The sequence below is a fragment of the Sphaerodactylus townsendi genome, linkage group LG16, assembly GCF_021028975.2.
Source record: "Sphaerodactylus townsendi isolate TG3544 linkage group LG16, MPM_Stown_v2.3, whole genome shotgun sequence".
NCBI classification, from domain to species: Eukaryota; Metazoa; Chordata; class Lepidosauria; order Squamata; family Sphaerodactylidae; genus Sphaerodactylus; species Sphaerodactylus townsendi.
Window position 1 is genome coordinate 2,381,984 of NC_059440.1, and position 16,948 is coordinate 2,398,931.

The 16,948-nt window shown below is 45.1% G+C and overlaps 1 protein-coding gene across 1 annotated transcript in view; it reads left to right on the plus strand.

The window, feature by feature from the left end:
* The first annotated feature begins 4,898 nt into the window (after positions 1–4,898).
* The window catches only part of LOC125445915 (neurofibromin), a 64,772-nt gene continuing 52,722 nt past the window's right edge, over positions 4,899–16,948 (plus strand). Inside the window, exons 1-6 of the mRNA XM_048519353.1 lie at positions 4,899–4,982; positions 5,169–5,182; positions 5,340–5,772; positions 8,978–9,318; positions 10,759–10,961; positions 16,470–16,663. Of these exons, the coding sequence (XP_048375310.1) occupies positions 4,899–4,982; positions 5,169–5,182; positions 5,340–5,772; positions 8,978–9,318; positions 10,759–10,961; positions 16,470–16,663 (1,269 nt within the window). The remainder of the gene's footprint in view (positions 4,983–5,168; positions 5,183–5,339; positions 5,773–8,977; positions 9,319–10,758; positions 10,962–16,469; positions 16,664–16,948) is intronic.

A 16,948-nucleotide genomic window follows, 5' to 3' on the forward strand; every position in this document is an offset into this window, starting at 1 on the left:
GAGGCAAATGCCTTCTACCTCTCCTACCTCTTAAGGGGCAGGGCCTTCGCTCCAGCTGCCCCAGGAGCACTTCGTGGATTTCAGTGGGAAGGTCTATCACATTATGCATGGGGTAGAAAATGTTGACCGAGAGAAATTTTTCTCTCTTTCTCACAATACTAGAACCAGGGGGCATTCATTGAAAATGCTGGGGGGAAGAATTAGGACTAATAAAAGGAAACACTTCTTCACGCAACGTGCTATTGGTGTTTGGAATATGCTGCCACAGGAGGGTGTGATGGCCACTAACCTGGACAGCTTTAAAAGGGGCTTGGACAGATTTATGGAGGAGAAGTCGATCTATGGCTACCAATCTTGATCCTCCTTGATCTCAGATTGCAAATGCCTTAACAGTCCAGGTGCTCGGGAGTAACAGCCACAGAAGGCCATTGCTTTCACCTCCTGCCTGTGAGCTCCCAAAGGCACCTGGTGGGCCACTGCGAGTAGCAGAGAGCTGGACTAGATGGACTCTGGTCTGATCCAGCTGGCTTGTTCTTATGTTCTTATGTTGTGGCTGGCTCATCTCTTACAGCCCTCCAAAAGAATGGCAAGACCCAGGTTTCAGGTGTCGTTTGGAGGCTGCTCTAAATTGCTTTGAGCCTGGGAAAAGTGGGGGAATTTGCATTTAAAACAAATAAAGGTATGTGTTTGCTGAGATAGTTAGTGTGACGCAGCCTGCCTACCATTTACTTGTTACAGTTAAAATCACCTTTTTCCAATCTCCCGTGGCGTGGCTGTGGACAGGGGCCTTACAAAGAACACCTGAGTCTTAGAGCTTACCTACTGCTTGCTTGGAAGAAGGAAAGTCGGGGAAGAAATGGCTGAAAGAGCCACTTACGTTCATGCTGTGATCAGAACTGGGAGATCAACTAACTTAATTGAATTAGAATGGATTCCGTTGGGGTTCCTGGAGACTGTCTGGGCCGGGCCTGTGAGGAATTTGGGAATGGTGAATGGCCAAAAATGGTTCATGTCACGCTATAGTGTGTGCGTGGAGGGGGGTGGGTACTGCAAAGTTGAACCCTGGCAGTGAAGTAGGCTTGGGTTGTGTGCCTTCACAGCCAGCAGCTACCTGTCAGAAAGTCAATAGGGAAAGATGGCACCTGGGAGCCTGATATTAATGAAATTCGATTCTACTGTCAAAACACTTAAGTCACGACACAATTGGAAGAAGAGAAAACAACTGCAGTCAATTTGGAACGATTAAAAATGTGAAAACGTATTTCCTTTATGATATTAATGAGTTTGTTTGTCGCCTTTTGACCACAATTCACTCACATACAAACTGGGAATAATGTCAGCATGGTTTAAAATAAACCACTTTAATACAAAGTGTGATAAATTTGTCTAAAAGTAAAGATTCCATTTCCAGCAGCATTTATTGACCCCCCTGCCCCTTGCATCTATGTGTGGCTTCTTTGTCAAGGCTTCATGCAAGGCACTTCACAGTTTAAACCAGGAAAAGAGAAACTAATAAACAGCAGCGCTTGTACTGCCTCAGGCCTTGGAAGGTCTTCCAGTAACCCCTGCAGGGCCAGTATCTAAAGTTGGCACGGTTGGGCAGCTACCTGGTGAAGGGCCCATCTCGGACCTGGAGAGGGTGGGACCACTGAAGAGACCCAGCTCACAGGACAGAGTCTCTCTGTCTTCTCCACACATCCCTCTCAAGCCAGTCCATCACAACTGGCTAGATCAATCAACTTTTCCACTGGTGACGAAGGGAGCAGGGAATGCCCCTTGATCACCCAAAAGTCTGTGCTGGCTGTCCTGGAGCCTGCACAGACGAAAGCTTTGGTGCCAAGGGCTTTGAGTAGGAGGGGAATGAGGGAGGATCAGTTAAAAATCCTGGCAGGTTCCAACCCAGTGACACTATCTGGCACGCTTTTTAAACCCGTCTGATACCAATAGGACAGCCACTGTTTAGGTGGGGGGGGCGGGGATGGCAGGAGCTGTGATCGCAGATGATGGGGCAGCCATGGGGGAAGGTAGCAGAGATCAGCAATGGGAGGCATAGACATCCTGTGCCCAAACACCCATCAAAGCCTGCTGCTGCCCCTGATCCCCAGGGAAGATGTTGGCTGGGCCACTGGCAATTCTTGCCAGAGCTCCCTTGTTTGGGCTTCCCTTTTCAGCTGACTGGTCTCAAAATCTGGGCTGAATCACTGCTGTATCAGTTTCATAAGTCAGCGATCCTGGGGAAGGGGAGTGTTGGGACACCTGTTAAAGCAACTCTCTAGATGCAACGTTAAAACTCACTACAATACACAATCGCGTTGCATCAACCGCTTTTATATATGTGCATCACAAACAACAAAGTGCATAAATAGTGAAGTTCAGTGCAAAACACAACAAACAGTGCAATTCTTACAGCAGTACAGCTTATGGTGGTTACAATTGCAGCATTCACTTATCACGCCTCTATGACGTCCTCTTATATCTTTAATTGTCACGAAACTCCTTATCCATAATCCTCAAAGGGACAAAGCCTACTGTTCTCAGAGACTTCGCATAGGCTGCAGTGTGCTGCATCAACGATTCATCCAACTCTTTTTTTATGCTGAATGATAGACGGACTGGTCAGTGTCCAATCGGAATGCTTGAAATTGTTTGAAATGAACGGATTGCGCTAATAGAGCCGTTTTTGAAAAAAATCTTCTTCAGATCATTTTGTCAGTCTTAATTGGGATCTGTGCAATATACATATTTACAAACTTTAATACTTCAATTCATAATTTTACCATTTTACCCATTCAATAAATTAATACACTATGAATGTGAATATGTCTGCTCATCTCTTGCCACTCCTTCAAATGCTCTCAGATGCATCCGCTTAAGCAGTATGGTGCTAGGCGGCAGCTCCTGGCCCATAAAAATGTCTGAATTATAATCCCACGGAATGGAGAGGCCAGGCATCACTTAATTAAGACATCACCACAAGCTGGAATTTGGTAAAGAATCCTGACGGTGATATTAAGTGCTGGATTCATTTATAGCGGAGGAAAAGTTTATTGTTTTAAAGTGGGCAAATGTAAATGTGGTTTATGTTGACGTGACTACCTTGTGCATTTTCTTTCGTTGAGATTAGATCTCACCTTCTGCGTTTTGTGGGCCAGCTGCTCAAAATTTGACATAGTGAGCATTAATTCAGATGTTCATTAAACTAGGCACATATGGGGCCCAAAGTTCTCGTGCATGGTCATCTGGAATTAGAATGTTATGTTTTTATTAGTAAAGAAAAAGAGGGGATGCATTGCTTCTTGGAGCTGTTTCACTTTTAGCCTTGGGAGCTACCAGTTGCAAAACAGGTGGAGCCAATAGGTGGGGCCAGTCTCAAAATCGTGGCTCACAGGAAAATCACAGTATTTCAGAGCAAGTCTGTAGTACTTGGGTGGGGAAGCATTTACTGTACTTTGCTTCTCTTTTACTGGTCACTCACAACAGTGACAGTCTAACACAGGGGGGTCAGACATTCAGTCTGAGGTCGGATGTGGCCCCTTGAGAGGGCTTATCAGGCCCGCTAGCCAGCCGAGGCAATTCTTGATCTGACTAGGCAAGCTTATGCCCACCAGGCCAGATCAAGAGCAGGGTTGCCTCAGATGACTTGTGGGCCTGATAAACCCTCTTATGCTGCAGTGGCCACTCCCATAGTCCCAGTCTGGACTGGGGTGCCTGTAGGGGGCTCACCTGCCCCAACCAAGTCACATTTATGTCATATCAGGCCCTCGTAATGAATGAATTTGACTAACGCTTTCTGTCGCAGGCCTTTTGTGCATTGCCAATGTTTCTGTTTGAGAGGGATACAAAAGCGTTTTGAAGGCCTGTTTGGTGCATATTCCTGGGGTCCTGGAGGGGCACAATTGCCAACCACTTCCTTCCTGTGTGCATGCATCTTTCAAAGCCTGTGTTTTTCTGAAGTGGCCTTCAGACTGCAGTGACAGGCGTGTGTTTGGAAGTAAAGGGGTTTGTACAGCCACTCTTACAGGAAAAGGTCAGGCAGTCGGGAGTTATTTGTTCATGTGCGCATTGAGCAAGCGCTCAAGTTAGCATCCACAAGGGAAAGGCAGACAAGACATGAAGTGAAATAAAATTAACACGTGATAGCATTACAACCCACAAAATCCACTTTAGTAAACTTGGAGAAGCTGCAGTAACAGTGAAGAGAATTACTAATTAAAATCTAGTGCTGGTAACGAGGCCAATAATACTCTAGAAAGAATGTGAAACCAAAAGACCTTTGGCAGAACAGGAACAGTTGCAGAGTCTGCCATCATGCCTTGGAGGGACGGTTCCGCCACGTGGGAGCCCGTCACAGATCTGCCCTGCTTTGTGCATTGATAGAACAGGCCACCCTGAAGGATGGCCTGTTAGACTAGGCCAGGGGTAGGGAACCTGCGGCTCTCCAGATGTTCAGGAACTACAATTCCCATCAGCCTCTGTCAGCATGGCCAATTGGCCATGCTGGTAGGGGCTGATGGGAAGTTAACAGTTCCTGAACATCTGGAGAAACACTGGGATTGCTGAAATCGATGATGAGCGATCCGCTTTTGGCGGGACCGTCCATACTGCCTTTAAACAATTTGACCAGCGTCCCTTGAGTTCTACCTGAAGTGTCCCGATTTTCAGGAGGCTGCCGCTTTTTTGCCTTCTGGAGAGCATAGAGCAGTCGCGGCAGCCTCCAGCGTGCCTGGCGCAGAAGCACACTGCCTTCTGGGGCTTTGCCGTTCTGCCGCCCTGTGACAGGGCGGCAAATGGCCAGAAGCCCAGTCAACGCAATCTTTCTTGATTCTTGATGCGTGTAGCGGCCGCTTCCCTGTCCCGGATCACAAAGGTGACCATCTGGTCACCTTATGTTAGACAGAATGTCATGCCCAGATCTAAAGGCTCAGGGAGAAACGTGTGGGAGGGGGCTGCTCCCTGTAGTCTTCCTGGACTTCATTGAAAAGGTAGGTGGACTCCTTGTTTAAAGAACACTGCTATTAAGAAAAGTAGTTTGGTGAGAAAGTGTTGTTCCTGTCAGCCCTTTCAGATCTGAATATGTATGCCTTACAGAAAGATCAGCACTGGGTACTAAAGATTGCTGCTTTTTTCAGGAGGAACATTTAGCATTTCTCATTCCTCTTTGTCACTAGCATGAGCCCGCATGGTAATGACTGCTGTTTGTTCCCTGCCAGCAAAGTCACCGTGGAGCTAATTTATCTGCAGGGGATAACCTCTCCATCTTTTTGTCCTAACCGAGAGAACTCATGGCAGGATGTGCTTTCAGCCTCTCATTCCTTTGCTACTGATTTTGTGTTTTCTAGGTTCAAGACTGGCCAGATTAATGGTGATCTGCTGATATACCACGTCTTGTTGACGTTGAAGCCATACTACGCCAAGCCATATGAGATTGTGGTGGACCTCACTCACGCTGGACCCAGCAACCGCTTCAAAACAGACTTCCTTTCCAAGTGGTTTGTTGTGTTCCCAGGATTCGCTTACGAAAACGTCTCGGCCGTTTACATCTACAACTGCAACTCTTGGGTGCGAGAGTACACCAAGTACCACGAGAGACTCCTGACGGGCCTCAAAGGCAGCAAGAGGCTGATCTTCATTGACTCTCCTGGGAAACTGGCGGAGCACATTGAGCACGAGCAGCAGAAGCTTCCGGCCGCCACTTTGGCCTTGGAAGAAGACCTGAAGGTGTTCCACAATGCCCTCAAGCTAGCCCACAAAGATACCAAAGTGTCTATCAAAGTGAGTCTTGCGTGATGCTGTGCCTGTCCCTCCATGTGTTGTCAGGACTGTGCGAATCTGGCAGTTGCGCCGTGCAAGTATTGACTTCAGAATTCTCTGTCCTCATTTTTAATTTTTTTCTTTATGAAGCAAGCCTTTATTGGCATAGACAGCAGTACAACAATAATAAAAACAGATTAAAAGACATATACAATACAGGATATGCATGTTAGGACGAAGGAAATCTACTGGCGTTTAGTAATTTCCAGGAGAAAGTCTACCACTATCATACAGAGAGAAGGATCAGGGTTGTCCAACAAGTAGTGTAATCTAAATAAATCAGGGAGATCGGGTAGATGTAAAGGAGTGAGATTCACATACTTGGATCTGATTTCCTTGAATCTGAGACAGTGAAATAATTGGTGGGCCAGAGATTCAACTGAGCCATCATTACATGGGCACAATCTTTTAGCCTTTTCTTGCTTATTAAATCTGCCCTGAAACAAGGCAGAAAGCATAACATTAAACCTGGCGAGCATTATGGCTCTCCTTTGAGCAGGTTTTATTAAGCAATACAGGCAGTGTGCCAAATGGCCCCGTTCAAATGGGAGAGAAAAATGCAGGGGGGAGCACGTTTTCTTGGCTGCGGTGATTAGGGTAGAGAACTCTCTATCCAATAGTTGACCTTTTAATTTCCTATAAGCTTCTGAATAGGACAAAGGCCAAAGTGAATCAACTGACAGTCCGATAGAGGCAATTTTTTCTTCAATTATGGAAAACCAGGGGTTGGAATGGGTGTCTCATTTTTAATTGTAGTTTTGTTTTGGTGAACAATTCAAAATATTAATGTGTCCCTTACCACTCTGCTGCACAAAGCTAGAAACCCTCCTCCTCCTGAAGGATCCTACCTTCCAACTTAAGTGGCTCTTACTCCAGCAGATGCATGCCACTCAGTGTTTAGAGTAGCCAAAATGTACTAGAATATTAATTTGTTCATTCACTCAACCACCTTCCCGCCAGGGCAATAGAACAATGGAAGGGAAATTCTCTGAAACCATCAAGATGGCCTGTTTAGGAGCCTATGGCTTCGGCTCTCTTCTGCCTTCAGTTTATAATATGAATCAATAATTTAGCAAGCCATTTGTATAAGCAGCACATCAATCTAAAAACATTCATAATGCCTTCCTAAAATATCCAACCTAAAACTCCGGTTGTTGAGAGGATGCCCACCCTAAGGATTAAGAAATCATAGCTGTATATACTTTGTAATCCCAATTCCATTTCTGCCTTGAGAGACTCAGAAAACTGTGGCCCTTCTGCTAATGATGTCTCACAAATAACTTGACTAAAAAAACCCAATCTGAAAGGGAAGCACTAGAATTTATCACTCTGACAATATCTTCTTTAATTTAAAAAAATTAAATGTTAAAAGCAGAGGTATTAAAGATATTTACAGATGTTACACACTTAGGAGCAGCAGTGGTGTAGGAGGTTAAGAGCTCGTGTATCTAATCTGGAGAAACCGGGTTTGATTCCCAGCTCTGCTGCCTGAGCTGTGGAGGCTCATCTGGGGAATTCAGATTAGCCTGTGCACTCCCACACACGCCAGCTGGGGGACCTTGGGCTAGTCACAGCTTCTCAGAGCTCTCTCAGCCCCACCCACCTCACAGGGTGTTTGTTGTGAGGGGGGAAGGCCAAGGAGATTGTAAGCCCCTTTGAGTCTCCTGCAGGAGAGAAAGGGGGGATATAAATCCAAACTCTTCTCCTTCTTAGTTAACTGGTGAAAGTTTCTCTGTGTTCATCTAATCTTTACTGATTCGATGAGAATGTTGGGAATGCCAGGTATTTTGAAAATACTGGAAACTGATACATAATAAAAATTGTGACATATTAGGCGTCAACTTGGAAATGTCTCATCCTATTTATTAGGATAATTTTCTGGTTGCATGCCTAGAGGCTGACTACATCCTTTGAGACATTTACTCAGGGCAGCTAAGCTGTTACTTGGCATTGGAAAAGACAATATTTGTCAAGCACAGAAGCTGGATTACACAAAGTTTGGCCTGTCACGGTACTGGTTCTGAGAGAAAAGGATTTCAATAATAGGGATATCTAGATTTAATTCAAACAGTGCTAGTTAATATTTGTTCAGTATTGCAATAGGATTCCCAAGTAGGATGTTAGGAAAGAAGTTGTTGTGTTGATATGAATTGTTACAGTTTGTATACACTGAAAGGATTTTAGTCAAATGAAGATATTTTGGGGGCAGCCTCAGCCAGTGGACTGAGTGCAGCGCTGTGGCCGCACCACCCCCAAGGAGGCTTCCTTGGAGGCTGAAAATGCAAAAAAGCCTCCCTGTCTCTGAGAAGCCCCCAGTGGGCTTAATGAACTTATGCTGCCTTTTTCGTGGCGTAAGTCCGAAGCCCTGGGTCACTGGTGTTACGTGGGCAATGGCCAGGAGGAACCCACCTAAAGTCAGGCCCTCCCCTTTAGAAATTGGTCTTTCTTTGAAAAGTTCAAGAACCACTGCCTTCATCTTCAAGGTGTTGGTGTTGACCTTCAAGGCCTTATGCGGCCTGGGACCCTCGTACCTTCGAGACCGCATCACCCCATATGTCTATGCACAGCCTCTCCGTTCAGTGGAGGCCAATTTATTAGTGGTCCCTGGCCCCTCAATGAGGCGGCTGGCCTCCACGCGGGCCAGGGCTTTTACGGCTCTGGCCCCGGCCTGGTGGAACACCCTTCCTCTGGCTGTTCGGGCCCTGAGGGACCTTAACGAGTTCCACAGGGCCTGTAAAACGGAGTTGTTCCGCCAGGCCTTTGGAGGGACCAGCCGGCTGAAATCAATTGCCCCAGCCCCTTCCAGTTGGCTCTTTCATCTGGGCCTATCATCTAATGGGACTCGCCGCCCTCCCTCTCTCTCGGGGAGAATTTTAAAAGTGGGGTTGGTGACGGACGCCTCTATTATTGTTATCGCTGTTTTAAAGGTTTTAGTAATTTATTTATAATCATATTTTATGTTGTACACCGCCCAGAGCCCCTTGGGGATAGGGCGGTATAAAAGTCCAATCAATCAATCAATCAATCAATCAATCAATCAATCAATCAATCAATCAATCAATCAATCAATCAATCAATAAATTTAAGGAAGCTGTAGTGTGTGCTCCTGTTTTGTGCTTTAGTTTTTCCCAGTACGAACCAAATCTTTTTTCTTCTATTTGAGCAGGTTGGTTCTACTGCTGTCCAAGTGACTTCTGCCGAGCGCACAAGAGTTCTGGGCCAGACCGTCTTCTTGAATGACATTTACTATGCCTCTGAAATAGAAGAGATCTGCATGGTGGATGAGAACCAGTTCACCTTAACCATTGCCAACCAAGGCACCCCTCTCACCTTCTTGCACCAGGAGTGCGAAGCCATCGTCCAGTCGATCATTCACATACGGACGCGATGGGAGCTGTCGCAGCCGGATTCTATCCCGCAGCACACAAAAATCCGCCCCAAGGATGTCCCAGGAACTCTGCTGAACATTGCGTTGCTCAACCTGGGAAGCTCAGACCCGAGTCTACGGTATAGATCCCTCCGTTTCTCCTGAGTGTTTATTATGGGAGCCGTTTTCTTTAAGGAGTGTCGGGAGGGGGGGCATTCTGTGGTGAGAGGGTGGGAAGAGCCCCTCTTGTGGTTCATAGGCAAGGAGAAGGACCTCTGCTTCCGTTGCCCGATGAGCCCTGTCTGACTTTCAGGCAGCAAGTGTTCATAGCAGAATGCAGCAGCAAGGATTCTGGGGGGACAGAAGCACCACTTAGGGGACACAAAAGCTGTTATTCCCTACTCTGCACCGTGCACCTCCCTGGGTGCGTGCAGTGGCTTCCTGAACTGGCCTGGTCACCACTCCTGCCATCTTTCTGGAAGGGGGCTTGGCAGGGGGCACTTCTCTGCCTGATCAGAAAACGCCAGGTCTAATCCTGGACCAGGGACTAGTGCAGGGGAGAATAGGCAGCCTGCGACAGAGCTGCTTTAGGACCTGATGGGGCAGATTGTCTTATAAGGTTTCTCCCTGTCTTGTGAAGTCTTGTGAATGGTCTGTAGGTTGATGACCTCCACACACCCCACTTGGTTAGATTTGGGGTCTGCCCAGAGGTAGGATCCAGCAGGTTCTCACAGGTTCCCGAGAGTAGGTTACTAATTATTTGGGTGTGCCGAGAGGGGGTTACTAATTGGGGATTTTGCCACGTGATTTTTGCCTTAGTTACGCCCCTCCTCTTAGCAGTAGCGCGCAGAACTTGAAGCCTTCTAGCAGGAGGTGCACCAGCGTGCGTGGCAGCCTGCACCTGCGTGCATTCGTTTCCCACCCAAGGACCGGCGCAGCGGCTGCGTCCTTGCCACAGCCCCGCCCAGGAATGCCCCGCCCCGGGAATGCCCGGTCACGCCCCTGTCATGCCCAGCCCCATTGGCGCTACACCACAGTTTGAATCCCACCACCATGGGAACCTGTTACTAAATGTTTTGGATCCCACCACTGGGTCTGCCTGCTGACTTGCTTAGTAGCTCAATTTGAGATTGCACCCCTGTGAGTCTGCCTGTATAAGCCCTGACATTCAGTGCTCCTCTGTCAACTGTGTGGGGGGGTGGGGTGGTGGTGGAGGAGGTTTGGCTATTTGGGACAGAACCTTTTCTGACGTTCCTTCAGAACTGTGATCTTCCCAGGAGAGGCACTTTTGTCGTGGCGTGTAGCCACAGTCGCTCTTTTGGGGATCTCTCTCCTGTTACTTGGCTCTGCCGCTTTCTGTTTTGAACGGCAGTGGCTGCTCTGTGATTTTCATCTTGGCAGCCTCTTTTGAAGATTTTAATGGAAAGGTGGGGTACAAAGTATTTTATTAGTGCAAGAAAACAAATAAGATCTGAAAGTAACTCTAAACTTAATTTTATGAAATTGTTTTTTGAGAATAGCTTTTGCAGGTCCCCCGAGGAAACCTTTTTTACAAATACATCCCTTATTCTTTGTTGCAGGTCCGCAGCCTATAATCTTCTCTGTGCCTTAACCTGTACCTTTAATTTAAAGATTGAGGGCCAGTTGCTGGAGACTTCGGGTCTGTGTATTCCTGCCAACAACACCCTTTTTATTGTCTCCATTAGTAAGACTCTGGCAGCTAATGAACCACACCTTACCTTAGAGTTTTTGGAAGAATGCATTTCTGGATTTAGCAAATCTAGTAAGTAGAGTTGCTTTGTTTTGTCTCAGTTGTGATTTGTGAGAAAGCTTGTTTTCAAGTGTGTATGTAAAAGATAAAATATGCTATTTCTGACTGATCTATTCATGATATTACTTCTGTGAAAACGTAGATGTGCTTAGACTTCATCAAAACCTAACAATGTGATCCAAATAGGCTTTCCAAGGACATCAGAAGAGCATATTTCTGTTAAGAACATAAGAACATAAGAACTAGCCTGCTGGATCAGACCAGAGTCCATCTAGTCCAGCACTCTGCTACTCGCAGTGGCCCACCAGGTGCCTTTGGGAGCTCACGTGCAGGATGTGAAAGCAAAGGCCTGCTGCTGCTGCTGCTCCTGAGCACCTGGTCTGCTAAGGCACTTGCAATCTCAGATCAAGGAGGATAAAGATTGGTAGCCATAGATCGACTTCTCCTCCATAAATCTGTCCAAGCATAAGCATTTTTTTGAAATTGTCATTGTGCACGCACAACGAAATTTCCAAGCCCTTTTTAAAGCTATCCAGGTTAGTGGTCATCACCACCTCCTGTGGCAGCATATTCCAAACACCAATCACACATTGTGTGAAGAAGTGTTTCCTTTTATGAGTCCTAATTCTTCCCCCCAGCATTTTCAATGAATGCCCCCTGGTTCTAGTATTGTGAGAAAGAGAGAAAAATTTCTCTCGGTCAACATTTTCTACCCCATGCATAATTTTATAGACGTCAATCCTATCCCCCCTCAGACGTCTCCTCTCCAAACTAAAGAGTCCCAAACGCTGCAGCCTCTCCTCATAAGGAAGGTGCTCCAATCCTTCAATCATCCTCGTTGCCCTTCTCTGCACTTTTTTCTATCTCTTCGATATCCTTTTTGAGATGTGGCGACCAGAACTGAACACAGTACTCCAAGTGCGGTCGCACCACGGCTTTATATAAGGGCATGACAATCTTTGCAGTTTTATTATCAATTCCTTTCCTAATCATCCCCAGCATAGAGTTTACCTTTTCCACAGCTGTTAGAAACCAGTTCTACAGAATCTGGGAAGCGATGCTTATAACAACAGTTCCTTCACCCACTACCCACACTGTATTTACTTTCACGTCTGAAGCTTTTGTGGAGCCCTGAACTCCTTACATTAACTGTGTGACCTTAAGTGTGAGGGTCCCACAAGCATTAAGACTGAATCTTATAAGTGCCTAAGTTTCAAGATGGTGAAAAACGCAGCAGATTACGAAGAGCTCCAGGAGAAAGTCTCTGGATTGGATGAGTTGGGTAATAACACGAGAAAGGAAGGACGCTGTGGTTAGGTGTAAGGTGATTCAGTGATGCACATGGGAACAAAAAACGTGTAGGCTGATGCAACCTGAGCTGGCTGAGTCTGAGAGGGAAAGAGGTCTTGAAGGTATGGTGGGGAATTCATTGAAAATGTCAGCTCACTGAACAGGAGGTGTGAAAAAGACAGACTCCATTCTGGGTACTATTAGGAAAGGGATTGTAAATAAAACAACCAATAATGCAATGTCCTGTTTAGATCCAGGGCGTAACCTCATTTGCAATACTGTGTGTAGTTCTGGTCACAGTGAAGACATTACACAACCGGGGAAGTGCAGGAGAGGGCAACCAAGACAACTGAGAGGTTAGAGTGCTTGTCCTACAAGGAAAACCTAAAAAATCTGGTGCTTGTCTGTTGAGAGAGAAAGCAGCTAATGAGGGGGACGTGACAGAGGTTTATAGGATTATGCAAGAGGTGGAGAAAGTGACTAGAGAGCTATTTCTCCCTCCCTCTGTTGGGCCAGCCGGGCATCCCCTTCCTTAGTGTTTCATGTCCCCATCTGGATGTGATGTGCACATCTGGTTTTATATTTGCATGTCCCCTTGTAGGTTTTCTGCTATGTTATTTATTGTGATTTGTTTTAAAGCCTTTTAATGCATATATTTTTGTATTATTTATTATACGATATTGTTTTATATATTTTATTGGAAGCCACCTTGAGTCGTCTGGGAGATTTGGCGGGGTATAGATGTAACAAACAAACCAACAAATCACAACACTATAGTGAAGGAGCACCTAATAAAGTTGATGGACAAAAGATTCAGTATTGATAACAAAATAATACTTTACTTAATAAGTAATTAAATTGTGGGCTTTGCTGCCACAAACATAGATGGCTTTAAAATGCTCACCATGGTGACTAAAAGAAACCTGTCTGTTCAAAGGCAGGAAATCTCTGGATCCCACTGTTAGGAGGTAGCTTTGTTGCCTTTCCCAGGTAATTGGTTGGCCACTGTGCAATGGGATACTGGACTGGATGGACCAGTGGTCTGTCCAATAGACAGAGGCACCTGTTATCAATAGAGGCACCTCTTATCAATTTTGACAACACCCGCACCAAAGAAAAGTTTATATAAGATATTCTTTAAAAATGTGTTTTGTAAAGACCAATTGCTGTGATTTGAAGATGTATAACCCTCTGTCACACTGCTCTTTCTCCAGCAGTTGTTCTCCTGTTCCTGCCGCTGCTGACCAGTAGTTTCCCGTGCACCCTGTCCTTGAAGGATGGTGCCTTAAGCACGTCCATTCCTTTTATTTCCATCATTTTATTTCCATGAGCTTTCCTTTTTTGCTTTCCCCCTTACTGTTGAAGTCCTCTTGACTGTAGACTGCTGTCAAGAGACGAACAGCAGCCTGCTTGATGCGCAGGGCGCTGTGCCAAGCTGAGATCACTTATCTGTTTTAAAAGAAATGGAAAGAAAACATTACATAAAGAGTTACATATGGAGCTTACATCTATCAGCATCTTAAGTGTACATCATGCTGATGGGATGAGGTAAATATGACAGGCGGAGGCCGTATGAGAGAAGACGGCCGAGATATGGATATGCTCAGTCTCCTTCTGACCTCTGACCTATCCCAAGGAACGAGGGTGGCTTGGTTCAGAGGCTCCTTGCTTCATCCTTGGTGTTGATAAATGCCAGGTCCATAAATAATAAGACCCCAACGCTCTGAGATTTTCTGGGAGCCCAGCAGATGGACCTGGTACTTTTGTTGTCGTGGCGCGTAGCCACAGTTGCTCTTTTGGGGATCTCTCGCCTGTTACTTGGCTCTGCCGCTTTCTGTTTTGAACGGCAGTGGCTGCTCTGTGATTTTCATCTTGGCAGCCTCTTTTGAAGATTTTAATGGAAAGGTGGGGTACAAAGTATTTTATTAGTGCCAGAAAATAAATAAGATCTGAAAATGTGAAATATTAGGTGTTACCCCGTATATACTCATGTATAAGTCGACCCGCATATAAGTTGAGGCACCTAATTTTACCACAAAAAAAAAACTGGGAAAACTTATTGACTCGTGTATAAGTCGAGGGTGGGAGATGCAGCAGTTACTGGTAAATTTCAAAATTAAAAATAGATACCAATAAAATTACATTAATTGAGGTTAAATGTTTTTGAATATTTATTTCAAAGAAAAACAGTAAGCTAGCTCTGTAAGTGGAAAAGAGGGTTAACGAAAACAATATGGTCTCAACAATAACTTTAAAAGTACAAAAACCTTAGCTCAATCAGCAACTAAGCTAAAACACAAGAGTTAAAATCCTTCAAAACTGGATTTTTGGTCAGGGATGGAATGTTTATGTTAACAGTACCATTTCAGAGTATCTTTAGGAGACTCTCCTGATGATACCACCCAGGTTTGGTGAAGTTTGGTTCAGGGGGTCCAAAGTTATGGACCCTCAAAAGGGTAGCCCCATCTACTATTAGCTCCCATTGGAAACAATGGGGATGGGAGCACCCCCCTTGGGGGTCCATAACCTTGGACCCCCTGAACCAAACTTTACCAAACCTGGCTGGTGTAATCAGGAGTGTCACCTGATGATAGCCTGAAATTTTGGTGCCCCTAGCCTAAAAACCACGCCCCCTGGCAGCCGACAAAGTAAAAACCCTAAAATATTTTAAAATATATTTAATATTTAATAATATTTACACCTCACTCGCATATAAGTTGAGGAGGGCTTTTTCAGCACAAAAAATGTGCTGAAAAATTCGACTTATATATGAGTATATACGGTAAATGTTTTTAAAGTTCCAGTTTTGTTTACATAGTCATAAAATGAGGCATCTTATTAATTTTGGGGGATTTAGCAATTCTCCTCCTCCTGTGGGTAGCCTACAGCCTGCCGAAAAGTGCCTCATTTCCAGTGTAGCAGTCAATTCTATGAGCTGGGCAGCAGACATAGTGGAGGGTTCTGGTGTCAGGCAGTGTCAAGAGAGAGACAGAAGCCTCCTTGGTGCCTAGAACACCGTGCCAAGCCGAGATCATTTCATTTGAAGCGCTTCAAGCCCTGTGTCTTTCCTGGTGGCTGCTTTTAGGGAAACTTCTGTCCCCTCCAAGAAAAGAAAAGAGGCTTGAAAGATGATACTGCTTTTAAAACAAATGTTCAGTTGTTTTACATTAGTGGTCTTTCTGCCAAAATGTAGGGAAGAGATACACTTCCAGGAGACCATTTAAAATTTAAGTGAGCATTTCCATCTTCCCTCAATAAAATGATTACATCACATATTATCAAGTCCAAAGCACAGACTCGCCAGAAATCTAGCTGTTACAATAAGAGATCCTCCTGAACCTAGGGCAATTGGCTTTGTTAATGTAAAAACAAATGCATTTAGATTTCTTTTAACATTGTGATTTCATTCTCTTGAAGGTATCCACCTATTTTCCAGGTGAGAGTTAATCTTCTTTGATGGCCATGTTAAATAGTTTACAAGCTTTTCAGAGTGCATTACTGTATACCAAATACTAGACTACACCGGTAAAAATCCTGTCATTGGCAGCATTCAGATAGGCTGGTAACCCCAGTTCGTTGTGGCCATTGCATGTATGTAGTCCCACAAAACTGGGCTTACAAGGTGGGAAAATCCTGACTGACTGGCAGAATAAGATCTGGGGAAAATCGCTGATTTATTAACAGTGCCCAGGCATGCTTTTACAAATGTCTTTTGAAAGTTCCCTCATTGTCATAAGCCATCCCGTGGGCAACTTGCTACGATCTTTTTTTCAATAATCCACATTATATGACTTGACTTTATGTTCCTTTTAATAGGCATAGTTTTAGATGTCAAACTTTTACACATAATTATGCCCATAAGGGAATAAGCACTTGCTGGAGGGAAGATTTCAGAATATGGAACGTTCTAAAAGAGTTTGTTCATGTGATATGACTACGGTTGAAACACTTGACCACTCTTTGTTTCTATGCCCTAAATATAATAAGATACGCATGAAATACATGAATTCCATTTTCTTGCAATGTTCTCAGTGGCAAGAGTGTTATAAGATACCCAATCTCCTGAACAGCTCTGATGTGCTCTTTTGTGAAACTGTTGCAAATTTTATACTGGAAATTAGTAGTTTTAACTGCATTTCTTAACCTTGTTTTGTTTTAAAATTTTGTCCTGTTTTATATGCCAATAAAGGCTTGTGTTGTTGGATGATTTACTGCAATTTTTCATTTCAGGTATCGAATTGAAACACCTCTGTCTGGAATACATGACTCCTTGGCTGTCAAATCTGGTCCGTTTCTGCAAGCACAATGATGATGCCAAAAGGCAGCGAGTTACGGCAATTCTTGACAAACTTATCACAATGACCATAAACGAGAAGCAGATGTATCCTTCCATTCAGGCCAAGATCTGGGGGAGTCTGGGACAGGTACAGACGCTTCTGTTGTTCAGTTGTGTGTCCAGGGATGGGGCTGCCTCCCAGCCCCAGGCAGCCTGTTCCACCCCTCTCCTTGTCACAAACATCCACGCTGGGGACCCTGCTGCACCCCACAACCAGCAGCCCCACCCTTGGACTTTCCAACAGAAGCAGGGACCTCCAGAAAGCCAAGGCTGGGAGAAACTGCAGAGGAACAGTAGGAGAGGCTCAGCAGTTACAGAGAAAAGGGTGGAGACAGCACAGTCCTAGCCAGGTTGCAGTCAGCAGCTCACTGCA